Source organism: Takifugu flavidus, chromosome 1 (assembly GCF_003711565.1).
Source record: "Takifugu flavidus isolate HTHZ2018 chromosome 1, ASM371156v2, whole genome shotgun sequence".
In the NCBI taxonomy this organism is placed as follows: domain Eukaryota; kingdom Metazoa; phylum Chordata; class Actinopteri; order Tetraodontiformes; family Tetraodontidae; genus Takifugu; species Takifugu flavidus.
In genome coordinates this window covers 23,042,973-23,059,326 of record NC_079520.1, presented here as the reverse complement: position 1 = coordinate 23,059,326, position 16,354 = coordinate 23,042,973, and the positions used below count along the sequence as shown (strand labels likewise).

Here is a 16,354-nt window from a genome sequence, read left to right as displayed (position 1 = left end):
GGCAACATGGTGATCTGGTGGAGTGTGATATTTTGGATAAGGTTCTACTTGGAAACCAGTTCCTGCCACATTGACACTTGTCAAGGTGACCTTTGCATGCTTTCATGAAAATAATGTTTTCCAAAAGCTATGGAATATTATTCAGCAGAAACAAACTCATAAGTCAGAAATGATCTGCCGCTAACACCTCGTTGCCAAAGACCATGGCCCACCTTCAGGGATCTGGTGAAGTCAGTGCCAAAAATGCATCTGTGCTGTTTTTTCAGCAAAGAATGGGATTAAGACAATATTAGGCAGCTGTATATAATGTTATTCCTGATTGGTGTACATGTAATTACAGTAAGAAAGTTTCAGAACCTCTTACTTTTTGTTTTTTTTAATATTTTTCTTATGCTGATATGAAAACAATAAAAATATGCTCTCAACAACTCACACAGAGAGACAGACAGTCGAGCAGGCAGGCAGGCAGACAGACAGACAGACAGACAGACATGCAGGCAGGCAGACAGACACACACACACAAACACACTCACACACGAAAACACTCACACACAAGCACACACACACACACACACACACACACACAACAGTATGGATATAGAACAGTGGTTGTAGAAAACTCACTGGCTTTTCTGTCCTTTTTCTGCTTTGGCCGGTTTTCAATCTTATTCTTCACATAAGCCACTTTCTCTACCAATGACATGAGTCGGCCTCGGATAGTGAAATCACTGTCACAGTCTGTCCCTCTACCTTCATCTAACTCTACACCTGATAGAATAGAAAAATAAGTCCAAAGTGCATACCATGCATCGGTGCTTTATCTCAGTTATAAATTACCACAATGTCTCATCAGGTCCACATGAAAATCCAGCAGCTGTTCTTGGAGGGAATCAGGACAGGGGCACCCACAAATGTCATCCTTGAAGTTCAGAAGCATATTAATCTGCACAAACAAATGGTGTGTTATTACGTACTATAAGTCTGGCAATTAGGGCCAATACAGTGTTCCCAGTGTTTATGAATTTGTTTGTGGTTCCAAGATTTTAATGGAATATAAAGTATATCCTTAAATTGAACTTTATTCTTACTGCTTTCTTATTACTGGTTTTGGATTATGGCTTGAAATTAGGGCATGCCAGTCCTGAAGAGAAGAGTGGTGGAAGTACTGCAGTACTCTAGAGATAAATGAGGTGTTCATCAAAGGGCTTTACTACAAATGTGATTGCTGACTGATTTTTGCTCTGAATAAACTGTGCAGAGAGATAAACAAGTCAGTTAAAAAATTAAAAAGGTCAACCTTGAGTGCCACATTAACAGTCTCTGAGGCCTTGAGGTTCTCTGGGAGGCTGTTCCACAGTCAGGGGCCATAATAACTAAATACCACCCCCCCTTGTGTTTTAGAACACACTTGTGGTATCACTAAAAGGCCAGCACCCTAGAACCTGAGGGTCCATGAGGGTTGATAAGATAAAAGTAAATCGGATAAGTAGGAAGGCACAAGTCATTTAAAAAGTAGTGGAAGAATTAAAATCAATCTTAAAGCACAAAGTGTAGTGTCTTTCCACCCTCTGGTCCTCTTCAGTGCTCATGTGGCTGAATTTTGTAGGCTTATAGATTTAAAAAGTTGTTTTTGGGAAGACTGGAGAGTTGGGCATGCTGACCGGAGAAACAGGTGGACTCTGGCTATATTGTTAAGATGGTAAAAACCTTATGTTATGTTCTTGTCAGTATACAGTACTTTATTTATCTAGAGATAAATAATGTTCTATCTTATATTATTAATAAATTTCTTAGCCTTCAAAAAGTGACTTTATTTTAGTACATTCATTAGAATCAGTAGAGTGTTATGTTTGATGTCACAACTCAATTTGTTTATGTTGTTTAGTCACAATTATAAATCCCCAAATGATGTTGCACTTTAATAGTCATTTGCATGAATTAAGAAATCATTTATCTACAATTATCTACATTACTGCATTTGGCGGACTATTCGGTGTTGTTCCCACCTGTTCCTGTGGAGGAGAGCGGAACTCTTTGGTTTTCTTGGCAGTGAGGGCTGCTGACATGTTGAGGGCCAGCATGACCTCATTGTAGCGCAGTCGCTGGTTATCTTGGAGGCGAGCCACAAAGCCATCAGAGAAGGCAACCAATGCTTCAATGCGATGGCGCACTTGACAGTCACACAGGTGCTGCAGTATATGGCATATCTGTAACATTGTAAAATATATTATTCATTGATGATTGATGTTATTTTTTTTACTTTGAGTTGACTGCAAATTAGGAAGAAAGAGTCGGTATGATTTAAGAAAAAGTATGCTTTAAGGACATTCTGAATGTTTCTGTGAAGAAGTGTTCTAATGCTTGTAAATAAAATCATTGCATATTAATTCTAAAGGGGCTAATGATATTTACATTAATTGTTGGAACATGAAAATACATTTTTTAAATATTTTTAAAGTGCTAACAGTACAACAATAGTCTCATTTTGGCAGATCTTAAAATTAGAACTAAGGAAAATGAGAACATCTGAATTGTATTTGGGATTAATCAGATTCAGTTAAATGATGGCAGGTGTGTGTTCTAACTGCTATTTAACACGAGTTTGAAAGTGACTGGCCGAGGTACCCTTGAGATAGGTACCAAACCCACAAATGCTTACATAGGGACCTGTGATGAACAGGAGTACTGAACTCATCCGGTAGTGGGCCCTTCACCCATATGGGACTTCACCCATATGTGCACCCGCCCTGTGACCCCAAAAGGGGTAAAGCGGTCAAGAAGTCAAAGACTTTGTTAAAGTCTTTCATGAATGTCATTTTGTATTGCACTTCTCAGCCATTTAAGAGGGTGTGCAAATCTATGCAACCAAACCATTTTATTGGTCTTTTCCCCCTAAATGATCTCATGTTGTAGGTCACATTAAAGGTTATAAAAAGATTTATCTTAATGTCTCATTTATTTAAATCACAAAAAAGGTATGTATGGACCTTTTATATTCACTGTCCCTGAAATGCCCAATTGTTAAAATATAAAATATCATGTACAAACAATCTACAAAGAGTAAAAAGAAAAAAAAAAGCATTTGCATTACCTGGAGTTTTACAGGTTCTGGTAGCTTCATCTGTAACAGTCCTTGTTTGGGCACACTTCTCCCTGAATTATTGTCTCTTCCTTCATTTTTGATGTCCTTCATCCGATCTGCTTCATTGTGGCCTTTTTCTTCATCCCCATTTTCACAGAATACAGATGGCTCTATCAGTATAAGGATGTTCTTCAGATCTCTATTCTCAAAAACTCCCATGATCAGCATGGTGTGTAACAGCTTGATAAGAGGGACAAAGAGTAACTCAGTGCTGCCGCCTACAGGATCCCGTACATGCATGTTTCCTTCTTGTACAGCTTCAGTTAACATCTCAATGGTTTTGGTTTTCAGAATATCTAAGGGGAATTCAGGGCTATATTGGAAACTCTCTTCCAACCCTGGCTTGTCCTTGCTGTGACCACAAAGCCATTGTCCACAGATAAAACTAGGCGAAGAGAAGTGCATTCTGGGTCTCAATGACGTGCTGAGTCCAATGCCAGGCAGGCCGTGTTTCTTTGTTTCATCTGGAAACATAGTTATGCTCATGGTTTCCTCTGTCATGGGCACAATATACTCATTGTTCATCATTAGGCGAGCTGTGGTATAGCTGTTCAGGTGTATGTCAATGAGCAAGTCGTAGTAGCCTGTCCGAAGCAAACCTTCAAGACAAAAATTAGGACACATATATGATCAATTTTTTTTATAGAAATGGATCATATTGTGTGACTATCAAACACAATTACAATGCGTGAAAATATATTGTAAAAAACCAAATATATTTTAAAAACCAAATAAATCAAAAGGGTTCTACGCGTGCAGTTAAAAAATTACACACACATGGCCCGTGAGAGAGCTTGAGCTAATATACATAGTAAGTGCACTGTGTAGAATAAGGCTCAGTGGTACCTGGCATATGCTTGTTCTCTATGGCATAGAGAAGCTGTGACTCATCTATGTGGGAACAGAGGGCATGAGCAACCCGGTTATTTCCCAGAGCACAGAGTGATGAGTACAGTTTCAGTGTGTGGTAATAAAACTTTAAAAGATCACTCTGCTCTGAGAGCTCCAGTATGTCCACCGACCTTGACAGCATACAGAAAGATAAACATAGTGTATGAAACCAGACAGCAGGGGGTATAACAGGCACAAATGTGTTAATGTATATAATTATAATCCCACTCATTGAAATAACAATAACTGTGCAACAATATTATTATTATATATTAGGGTATATTAATATCACCATACGCCTTTGCAATTAAACACTGCTACTGAGGCTGTGCAAAAATAATGTTTCTTTATATTTTACTGTTTATTGTGGATTTTATTGTTTATATTTGTCTCTATTATTTAGTTATCTTTCTAAAAATCTTACAGCATATTTTATAGAAAATATCTGAGTCTGACTGGGTCATAATGTAGTTATAGAAGTCATGTTAGTCTTAGCTACCTGTTTTCCTCAGGTATGTGCAAGGACATGAATTGTAACGGTTCATTACACTTCACCAGCCAGCCGTGTCTTTCACTCACTCTGTACACGGTCACCTAATTAATAAAATATGAATAAAAGGCATTTTGTTAACATATTAGAAACAATGATTGCTGACATTTTTGAATGTTTCACTGTTTCAATTTGTTGTTCTTGGGCCACACCAGTTGACATTTCACACAAGAACAATCGATAAAGAATTTAACAAATGAGGTTGCAGCCATGAACAGCAGTGATGAACAAGTTAAATGTAATTAAACTTCTGCAGGAATTTAGTTTCTTTGTGTGAAAGTACATGCACTTATTGTTAAATGATCTTGGATATGCAGGTTGTTCTTAGCCACCAGCTTGCCAATCACATATGTTTTTTACAGCTGTTCCTGGACTTGAATATAATTGCATCTATACTTATATTATACCTTGGGAAAGCAGTTAGGTACACGACTCCATATAGCAGAGGTCAGGCACTGGACATGAAGCCGTGGGGGACACTGAGCAACTGTGTTCTTCCTCTCACTCTTAAACAGACCAGCTGACAGAGGCATTGCATTCTGAGAACATTTCCAAAAACAAGACAAGACCTTAAAAAAAGTGCATTCAATAAGGTACATTAAAATATATATAATGAATAATGTTTTCGTATGATGCCGCCATTTTGCATTGGTTGGTCATCAAACTTTAATATATTCGGCATCATAAGTGTGTAATTAAGTGCTCTCATCAGGTCCAGTCACAAGTTCATCTCTATTTAACCTCCTGGTCGTACAAATTAAGAGTCTCTATCTGACTTCTTTGGCACTTAGAAGAGATAATATTAATGTAGATACAAGGCCACGTAACCCACAAAACACTTTGACGTCATATTATTGATGACATTAACCCTAACCCTGCCGGGGTACAGGACTGGGTGGTAGCATTAATCTACCATCATGATCTAGGGCAGTGGGCCTTGAGATCATTGTAAAATCATTGTAAAATTGTAAAATGTCAGACTGAATCCTATTGATCTCTTTTTTGTGTTATGGCAAGGCTTGACACTGAATTGACCTTTACTGTGTTTAGAATTCACATCATGATGACAGCAGAAACAGTGATACAGCTATATTAACTGATACTAGTTAGGCATTTGTGTGTCCCCACCTTAACATGGCCCAATTCAAACTGGAAAACATTGGGGCTTGTGGCCCTGGCAAAAACAGCAGGGAACAACTTAGTATTGGGTTCCACCTGTGGACAGAAAGAAACGTTTTTATCTCTTCAGAAACATCACAGTCAATCGGTTATTCTGCTACTCTCGGAAGACTAGCTTCACCACTTATTCCAGACATGGCTGTCGAGCAAGAAAAGGCATAGCGCATTGGCATGACGGGACCACAGACAGAAGGAGGGGAATTATGTATTCACATCCACAACGGCTGGATTACCAACAATGACACTGTAACCATTGGCGGTTCCCTGGCATGGAATACGTGAGTTTGAAATACAGGCTCAACAACTTTCCTCTTGCGCATCTGTATGACACCATTAATACAAAACAGGCCACATATCCTTAGGTTGCACACACCATATCTGCAGACTCTAGGCTATAGCAGCTCCTAGAAGGCAAAATGGGAATAAGTGATGGTGTGAAAAAAATGTTTTAAATGTGTAATAAAAATAATAGAATCAAGTCTACAAATATACATATTTACCTGGCTTTATAATTTGAAGCTTAAGAGAATTACCTTTAATAATTATTGACAGGGAATGAGCCATATACATTTGTAAATGTATATAGAGAATTACCATATTCAGAGTTGAATGGCCGATGACAGAAGGCAAAATGCCAGTGGTTACCTACAGCGACATACTGAAAACATTTGATACTGCAGCAGATGCAGATGCAGTTTAGCCAAACATTAGCATAACTGGCCATTTGATTTGTTTCGGTTGATTAGAGATATTTTTATGCATTTCTAGATTTTTTTAAGCGTTTTTTTTAGCAGTTTCTAACACGAAAATCTCTCCTTGGGACTTTACCTAAAGTGCAGATAAGTTTATAAAAATATACTGTAAGCGATCACCTTACCCATTTAGCGTGAATGCAGCTTAATGCTAATACATCTTTTGTTCTTTAACATTAAGCCCAATAGTAAGTAAACATCTAATATATATATTATATATATATATAATATTTTGAAACATGGTTCCAAAAATCAATCTACAGATTAAGGAGTTGGTTGGGTAGGATAAAATGTTAATGAAGATGGAACAATGTTTGTTAAAACATTAAATGAATACCTGGTAGTGAGTACTAAGTTCTTTGCCATTGGCTGTAAAGGTCAGCAGTCCATTAGTTGTATCAATTAGACAGCCTATTTCCAAGCCATTGTTGTTCCTCCCCTCATTAGGACTGCAGCTCTCTCCAGCCCACACCATGTAACAGTTGCTACACTTTATACTGGGGAAAAGATAAATGAACCCAAAATCACAACCTGAAACCTTCATCATATACATACAATTATAGAAACACACCTCTTGTGAACTTTCCCCTTTTCATCTCCAAGGGTAACAGTGACAGTTCGAACATTGTTCAAATCAAAATCTGGGTTGTACTGATGAAAGTCAGGTGTTACCCAGCCCACCCAAACATTGTTTGGCTCCTGTCCAGGGAAGACTCGCACTGAATAGAAATACTGCACAGAAAACAACAGGTTAGAGTTTCATCTAATCATACTTGTCAACTGAAGTTGACAAATGTAAAATATCTTACTGTAGAGTAATGTGCAAAGCAGTCATATTCCTCCCTTTCTTTAGTCAACATCTCGTCCGACACAGAAGATGGTGAGCAGCTGTTTTCTGGCCTGTTTCTCTTTAGTAACCTAGAAGATCAGATGGAAAATAATGAGCAAAAGCCTAAACCAGAAGAAGAAAGTGGGATAGGCAGATCAAAACACAACACAGCAGATTTTACTGAAAAATTGAGAACATTATATTATTTGCCTTATTTTCTGTGTAAGTTTAACGCTGAAAACGGAAATACTATAACATTAAGAATATAATTCCTAAATGGTATTAATCAGTTTTTTGTGAATTTTCTTCTCAAGGTCTGTTTGGCCACATCAATATTTTATTTCAAATCCACTGAGGTGTAAGGATGAAACAAAGACGGACTGTTTCAGTGATTAGATAAAGAAAGAGCTGACTGTACACAGTTGAACGGGGATGTAGAAATGTATGGTTTACCTCTGCTTTGGCTTGGGGGGCTTCTCCTGGTTATAGTCTTTGTGGTTGTTGAATTCGCTCAAGATCTCAAAGTCAGACACTGTTTCAAAGTCATCTAAATCCTGCAGAATAGTGAACAATCAACTCATACGTATGATCACAGCCCTTATTCCACACTGACTGGGCCTAACATTATGACCACTTACAGGTGAACTGAAAAACACTAATTTTCTTGTCCAATCAAGGCAACTGAAATATATTTAGGAACCAATATGCCAGCAGTCTGGGATATATGTGGACAAAAATTAACATATTGTCCCCAAAGTCAATGTGTTTAAAACAGGATAAAACAGACAGCCTAAGGATTATTGATGAACATGAGGAGAAAAACGATCGCCAAGATGGTCCAATAATTTGTTGCTTATACGGCTGTATAGCCACAGACCAGTCAGGTTGCCTAGCTTGAAACCTGGATCAAGAAGCAATGGAATAAGCCTGGTTGCTGGGTCTGATCAATCACATTGTCTTTTACATTTTTTACATCACATGGATGGCCCAGTCTTTGTGCTTGATGTACCCTGGTAATAGATAGCATCAGGATGAGATGTGGCAAAATGCAAGCAAGCAAAGGCATTCCGATGCTTTGGGCAAGGAAAACCTTGGGTCCTATCCATGTAGATGGTACTCATACCACCTTCCTAAACATAGTCCCCAGACCATGTACATCCTTTCATGCAAATTATATATCATAAAAGGGACAGCTGTGGGCTCCTTCAGCAGGATAATGTGTCATGCGCTGAAGCAAAATTGGTTCAGGAATGGTTTGACATTGGTCTCCAAATTACCCAGACCTGAATCTCACATTGTATCAGACAGATGCTCACGTTTTGCTTGATAAGTGTATGAGCAGTAAATTATAATGAAGTTATAGTTCAGTTAGGTATACATTAAAACCAGTGCTTTAAGTGAAACAAAAATAAGTGCCGGTATTCCCCTTATTCAACTGTAAGCAGGTAAATTAGGCAGTGGGTGGTCAGTACCAACGTACAACTGAGTGATATGTTTAAAAACTAGAAACTGGTGCTGGTTTTTAAAAAGAAATATGTTTGGAAATTTCCATACAATTTAAGTCCGTTCACTTGGATACTGGCCCTAAGGAGGTCTTCAAGGGGACAGTCCTCAGTGACATACAGAATGATGTCCAAGGGAACTAATGGGCACCTACCATTCAGATGGAGACCAAACGTGCAGAAAATTGGAGAAGCAAGCTATGCAGGTGACAAGTAAATAATTCAAATGACATACTCGTGTGTTTGTTTCATAGTTGTATCCTGACCTACTGACCTCTGACCCCGCTGACCCACTCAACTCTACCGGCAGTTTATTATAATTAATATAATTAATGTATTTCTATGATCTCTGCCTATTCTCTCCTCTGCCTGTCCTCCCCCTTCTCCTCTCTCTCTACCCAGCCGGCCATCAGCAGGAGGGTCCCCCTACATGAGCCTGGTCCTGCTCAAGGTTTCGTCCTGTTAAAGGGGAGTTTTTCCTTGCCACTGTTGCTTGTTGGGGGTCAGACCCTGGGATTCTGTAAAGCGCCTAGAAACAATTTTGATTGTAACAAACGCTATATAAATAAAGATTGATTGATTGATTGATTGATTTCTATCATCATGGTAAGCAACCTCCATCTCTGCTGCTTTTATGTGCAACTTAAAATCTCTGTGCATAAAAGGTTTAAAGAACACAGACAGAAGTTGTTTTGCCTTCTCAGCTCCAAATGTAGAGATTAAACATCAGTCCCTGATGTTTTTGGGTAGCTGATGGTTTAACTTTGCTACAAAGCTTGGACATGAGCGCTTTGTCCTTACATATAAGCCACTCATTGTGTTATGAAAATTACCTAATTTTGTCCTTTGACCAGCAGTCTGGCCATTCTAGTCCTGTAGAGTTATTGTTGACATCACTGGCAACAGGTGAATCAGAAGTTACCTTTGTGATAGCAGAAATGCTACTACTAGCTGATTGCACTTCACTTGTAAAATTAGCATTAACATCAATCTGTCCTCTTCTGTCAACTTCAGTGTCACCGGTCCGGGTTTTCTTGTCGCCCTTTTGGAGCCAGGGCAACATTTGTAACTAGGTTCACTAACCATCTGACTCAAATCAAGCAGTAAATCAACCTGGTTTTGACTCGCGTTGACATTCTCATTCAACATCTGCAAGATGTCTTCTTGTTTATGGATTTTCTGGCACATTCAACTCACGAGACCACCTTAGAAGTGAACGTCGTGTGAGGGACATGTGTGTGCCGCGTACTAGTGTACACTGGGCAATTTAGCATAGCCATAGATGCATGCCTGCCAGAATTGTAAAGAGAGAAGTGGAACAGGACAAGTGTACAATGGGTTCATGAGAAGTCCCAGTACGATGTCAAAATTCCCGGAGCACCAGAGGCAGAAATTGAGATGACAGCACTCCAGTATAGTCCGTACCAGCCCACTTAAAGCACTGATTACTTAAAATTCAATTTGATTTAATGTTACCAACCACAAGTCTTTATTAAAAGGTGGAAGGTGGTATTAAAGGAATACAGTACTAAAAAAGACAGAAAAACTAATTGAATTAAAGCCTCAGAATCCAGGTTTCATTTAAAACCATTGGGTTTCATACTATTTGAATTGTTCCAATGCTGCTTTGGTTTCTGTGTTCTCGAAATTAGTCTGTTTTAGCAGGGGTATTTTTTTATATACCGGTAATCATTTCTAGTGAAGAGCATTCTGTTGAGGCGTGACATCTAACTTGCACTAACGTTTGTCTCCTCTTTAGTCTCATCTCCGCCTTACTGGTTCTCTCTATCCCATTTGTATAAACACTTCATTTTGTTCACATGTACTTCATTTGTGTCGTTTCCTGCCACAAAATAATAATAATACATTTATGTATAGGAGCTCCCTCTCTCTCTCTTTCTTTTTCCTTCTCTCAATATTTCAGTTTTTCTAAATGCTACTTGTCTTCTCCCCTTTGCCCTATCTCCTCTTCTCAAAGCAATATTGATCATTTTTGTAAAGCAAATAAATGTAGTAAGCATCACCAATTTATGCGCTGAAACAGAAAGTATATCCTAAGAAAAAAAGATGAATCTGTTTAATGTGTTCATACATCAAATATCATATTCGTACTAATACCTTCTTTGATGAGAAGAGAGTCTCATTAGATCGAGATCTAAAGAAGGATTCAGAACACTCTATAGGCATGCTTAGTCTGTAGAAGGTGGTGCCAATATCACTGTTCTGGGAGCCAAAAGAACACTGGGTGACTCTGAGGCATGGACAGCTCTCTGTTGTTCCATCTACTCTAGTCACCTAAAGCAATAAAAAAATAAGAAATGTAAAATTTATTTAGGTTAGAATTTTATGCCATTACCAAAAGTAGGATGTAGTCCTGACTGTACCTGAATGTGCTGATGATTTGTAGGAATAGGTACAAACTGAGGCAGCCTTTTGCTGATCCACATTGTCACATCACGGTTCATGTTGACAGCAAATGGTTCATAGCCCTCCTGAAGGCCACAGATGGTGAAATACTTTAGCGTGCTAACATTTTTTCCAAGGTTTAACCTTGCCACCTGGCAAACACCCACACTGCAGACTGGAATGAAACCTAAAAAAAACAGTGATAGGACAAACAGTAAAACATGGGCAGGAGTACCAGGAAAATTAACTGATGCTTTAAGTTAACGAAAAATGTTCCTCCTATGATGCTTGGTAAAAACACAATGCACGAGTTAATGGAAATCAATGAATTAATTATTTTGATTTTACATTCAGATGACTGGAACTTATATAAAAAACCCCAAATGGAATAATAGAAAAAAAATTATAAAGTAAAAACTTGTTGGAATATAAAGGAACAAATAATTTTAAAGCTGTGTTGGCATTGACAAAGTATATATACATTTGTCGGTGTCCAGCACCACACTCGATTTCCTCGCACAACCACTATGGAATTTCTTCCACTGGACAATAATCAGTCAACCAAAGCTAAAGACCCACTTGTTCTCTGTCCCATATGAATCATAATTTATGATGTAGAGTAATCTTTAGCAGTTGTTGTATTTATTGGTTTTATCTGTTACCTGCTCTGTAAATAAAGTTATTTTAATTGTTATTATCATGTAATACAATGAATAATGACACATGTATAATGCACTGCAGTATTTAATAATTTATTTTATGTTATAGAATATTTATTATGATAGATCTAGTTTATATGGCTGACCTTCATTAACTTCAAAGTCCTTGAAGGCCACCTCAGAACCCAAGTCATCCAGCAGCACTTCTCCGTTGAGTGTGAACATCATCGTGCGGTCATTCAGATCTATCATGCATCCAACCACATCACCAGCCTGCCAGACTCGTCCATAATGTTCATTACCCTGATGCCAGCGTTGAACCTGCAAAAAAGGGTTCCAAAAAAAAAAGACAACTTTCTTCTTCAGAAACACGATTGATTGCATAAAACATGAACAATACCTTGAAACCATCAAAAACAAAGGCCTGGTCATCTGATCCAAGATCTTGGTCTGGGAGACATCCTGGGCGGGCCCAGCCTACCCTCATCTGCCCTGCTGTTACTACCTGGAAAATATGCAGTAATATTCATCTAAGTAAATGTCAAACAGGTTGTGCAGGTGTACAGGTGACAGGGGTGGAACAGTACTGCTCTATGGTGAAAAGGTAACCATGTGGGCTGCTACTAGTGATCATGGAGTCAATCATACGATGTACATCATGGTCATGACATAGGTGAACCAAAGTGGCAAAAATCAAAGCAATTGGAAACTGCCTTTGCAGTAACTTGTATTTTATCAAAACCAAAATTGATTTTTCTTACCATCAGCTCAAAGTACCACTTTCCCACATTAACAGAGTAGGTCTTTTCAGCTCTGAAAATGCGAAACCGCTCAACAGACATCTTGCTGAGGCCTGAGTGATGTGCTGGAAGACAGGAGATATAGGGTACGAATGAGCAATCTGGTTCTTTTCTAAAAATGAAACTATATTTATACATAGGATGGCAATCATGATACCGTGGTCATGGTCAGGAGCCTCAAGATTGTATCCATATCCTAGGAGAGTCCTAACGGCTTCTTTCAGACTGTCTTTGTTGGACTTTTTGGTCCTCTCGTCAAGCAAAATATAGGGGACCAGACGGGGATTTCTGCGGTTCTTTACATCCTGGGGAGAGAGAAAAAAAGCACTTTTAGGTTCTCAGTCTCATTTTCCCATTAAGATGTTTGAGATTTGTTGCAGAATATGTGTCTATGTGTGATATAATACCATGTAGTTTATAAAATAAATTCCAAAAATGGGATTTTGTTGAGTCAATGTGATTATATGATTATACTTCTAGACATATATTATTAACAAAGGTACAAAACAATATACAGTACATTGTACTAGTGATTGTTTAGCTAATCGGTAAACAACATGTTCCCATATTGTGTCAATAACCGCTAATTAATCAGTCCATTCATTCATCCCATCCGAGAAGGAATTTAGAATTTTAAAATTCAACATGTCTTTGATTCACACCTGTTGAATACCATAGGTCCATCCCTGACGGATGCGGTCCTTCGCCCAGGCGTTGTGTGCGTTCTCAGCAAGTTTGTCCACCATGGCTTCTTGAGTTAAGGTCAGTTTGATGTGACTGAGGTCCAGAGGAGCAGGTCTATAGCCACTAGACAACTCGTAGCTACACAGATGAAGCGGAATCACTGAAATGTTTTATAGCCAGATGGGAAGTGTATTCTGTCCTGTATATATTCCAGCTGTGGTCATTTGTGGTTGAACCCATCGTGTTTTATACTTCAGGCTGTAGAAACTTACGTTTTTGGTAGATCTAAGGTTTTCACTGTTTTAACAGCATGTTCATCTACTAGGCCAACATGGCAACCCAAGGCCAAGAGAGTTCTGTAACAAAAGCAAAGAAATGTGTATAATCAAGTGTTTTATTTGCTATTTGAGTTAATATTTAGAAAATCAGATACAGATCTTTTGTATTCCACATTATGAATTTGTCATGTTTAGTTTTGTGTTAAGATTATCCTGTGTCTCTCGCCATTGTCTCTGTGTTGATGACCTCAACTACAAAAGCAGCAGCTCAAAGTGATGCATTCTGTAACTTGACCATGTTCGACAGCACTATTAATGAGCTCTTTTAATCGATGCAGGTGCCCATCCTTTGGGAAATGTGCCCAAATTGACCTGTAGCTGCACAACATTATACCTCTCCCCTCTCTGATTCTAGGGTGGTGCCCTAGATATTACAATTCTAATTTACAAATTTATTGATTATAATAAGGTTCAAACGTTATTCATAATCCACCTTATTTTTTCTAACCCAACTTGCACCTATCAGTGCACCAACAGAGGCCACCACCTGCGAAATCATTATTTAATTTAGATTGCCTTGGTAATTTTCTCTCATTTCCACCTCTTGTCTGTCACATTTGCATGACAAAAGGGGGAACTGATTCAAACTTATGTTTGCTTCCATTACTATTCCTGTGTGACTGACTCGGCATTACACTGTGATTGTGTCTTTCATTTTCATGTTGGTGATCACTGTTTTAGGCTCAATAGATTATTTGCAATTCATCCCTGGGCCAATTGGGTGGTGTTATTAATAGTATATTAATCCCTTCATCCCAACATTAATGTGTTCCCTGAATTTGATGACTTGAATTCTACATGTGGCTAGTCACATCATTGAAATTTGGTCTAAATAAGTTGTGTTTTTCCCCATTTACTTGAGAGTCTCTTGGGACATCTGTAAGTTATAGTTGTGCTCTTGATCAGGAAGCTTTGAGAATTCCACCAGACAGGGATGTTGTCGCTTGCCATCGTCTCTTTCCTGCGACATAGACACAGAATTCTACAATTCAGTCATCAGGCATTCTAAAAGAAACACTGAAAGCTTTCTTGTTCATTTAAGTGTGGGTAATTAAATGATATGAAAAAAATCCAAGTTGAGAAGAAATTTGTACCATGACTTGTGAGGCAGAATTTGCAAGTTCTGTAAATGTGTCCCAAAATTTGGATTCTAGAATATGTGAAATAATTTGTCTTTGTTGATCCTTTATACTTTAGAATTGGAAAAAAACACCCCCTCCCCAAAAACCAAACAAAAGCTGTGTGAAATGTCCAAATGTTTAATGTTCCACAAACCCCTTCACCTCCTTAAGCTTCTATTAAATACAATTGGCGATGGGAAATAATGATGACTAACTGAAGACTGGTGAATTTACTGTGCTTGTTTAGGACCTTATTATCCATTATTAAAATCAAGTTTGCCATCAATCCGTTGGTGTGTGTCACTTCTGAGAAGCATCACAAGACTGGGGTAAGCCTGTCAACAGCCTTGTTTCAAATAACCTACCGGTAATTTACCAGTGGAGAAATATGCACACACCACCTAAAAAAACAAAACTAGTTTCATAGCTTTTCACTAGCTTCTTTTGAAGCTGATTAAAGTATGGCTTGAAAGACTATAACTAGGCCAATACTGCAGAAATAATCCTTAAAAACTTGTGAATTCTTGTCTGGCCTATTGTGTTTAATATCTTGTGATACACTATACAAAATATTGGTTGCAAGTTTTGGTTCAATTATTGAAAGGCCAAGAGAGTTTTATAACACATCCTTGCATATTGCACAGTTGCACTCATGTGTAATTATGCTATGGTCAGACATCCCAATGCAAGGGTTAACCGGTGGCATTGCCTTTATTCAATAAAATAGCTAATACTAACCTACCATTCATTTTTATTGGCATTTGGGCCTAAAGCACAGTGACTTGTCATCACTAGAATAATTACACTGTTACACATACGCAGTTATTTGGCTGATACTTACTGTGCCGTAGGTCCAGCCGAGTTCTATTTTATTCATCACCCAAAGTTCATGAATGTTCTCAGCAAGTTTTTCTCTTATCCTCTCCAAGTTGGGCGGCAGCACAATCTATTTACAAAGAGAAATAACATGACATGATTTATCTTTCAATGTATGTATTGGCAAAAGATGTCAGTGGAGTTGTAATGTGTCAAGGTTGATTTAAGGAGAGCGAACTGATTCTTATACTTCACAAGGACCATAGTAACTTCGGCCCAAAGAGGCACTGTCTGCAAAAGGAATTGTGGAACTAACTGTGTAAAGATTTATTGGAGCAATGAAAATGGAATTTACTTGTATCTGTAGTCTTGTGTATTTTAGTAAAGGGCACTATATAATTACCAAAAAAGATACAATAATTACACTGTTCCAGCAACAGCAATGCACTATACTTCAACATGTAAAAGGCGGCATTAAGTACCGGTACTATTATGTTGCATGCTTCACCATCCTTTTTGCAAAAGTAAATGGTTCATAGCCACATAATATAGCTAGATGCTTAAGATTTTCAATTCAAAACACAACCATTTTTATCAAGTCAAATGAGATTGAGTGCAAATTTAGGTAACACAAGATGTTTTCACTGGACTGGATGGTTAGAAATGTATACAAATATTTGATCAA

The 16,354-nt window shown here is 38.1% G+C and overlaps 1 protein-coding gene across 2 annotated transcripts in view; it reads right to left on the bottom strand.

Annotated features, from left to right (window-relative positions):
* Positions 1-16,354, bottom strand: part of ryr2a (ryanodine receptor 2a (cardiac)) — a 95,375-nt gene that overhangs the window by 54,110 nt on the left and 24,911 nt on the right. For both annotated transcript variants that reach the window (XM_057032746.1, XM_057032755.1), the window contains exons 21-42: positions 15,695-15,799; positions 14,590-14,693; positions 13,667-13,750; positions 13,373-13,532; positions 12,868-13,015; positions 12,672-12,775; positions 12,311-12,415; positions 12,057-12,231; positions 11,230-11,438; positions 10,964-11,140; positions 7,797-7,897; positions 7,324-7,432; positions 7,086-7,246; positions 6,852-7,011; positions 5,712-5,798; positions 4,991-5,122; positions 4,533-4,627; positions 3,989-4,164; positions 3,092-3,741; positions 2,007-2,207; positions 838-943; positions 625-768 (exon numbers count right to left, since the gene is read on the bottom strand). In XM_057032746.1, the coding sequence (XP_056888726.1) occupies positions 625-768; positions 838-943; positions 2,007-2,207; positions 3,092-3,741; positions 3,989-4,164; positions 4,533-4,627; positions 4,991-5,122; positions 5,712-5,798; positions 6,852-7,011; positions 7,086-7,246; positions 7,324-7,432; positions 7,797-7,897; positions 10,964-11,140; positions 11,230-11,438; positions 12,057-12,231; positions 12,311-12,415; positions 12,672-12,775; positions 12,868-13,015; positions 13,373-13,532; positions 13,667-13,750; positions 14,590-14,693; positions 15,695-15,799 (3,493 nt within the window). The remainder of the gene's footprint in view (positions 1-624; positions 769-837; positions 944-2,006; positions 2,208-3,091; positions 3,742-3,988; positions 4,165-4,532; positions 4,628-4,990; positions 5,123-5,711; positions 5,799-6,851; positions 7,012-7,085; positions 7,247-7,323; positions 7,433-7,796; positions 7,898-10,963; positions 11,141-11,229; positions 11,439-12,056; positions 12,232-12,310; positions 12,416-12,671; positions 12,776-12,867; positions 13,016-13,372; positions 13,533-13,666; positions 13,751-14,589; positions 14,694-15,694; positions 15,800-16,354) is intronic.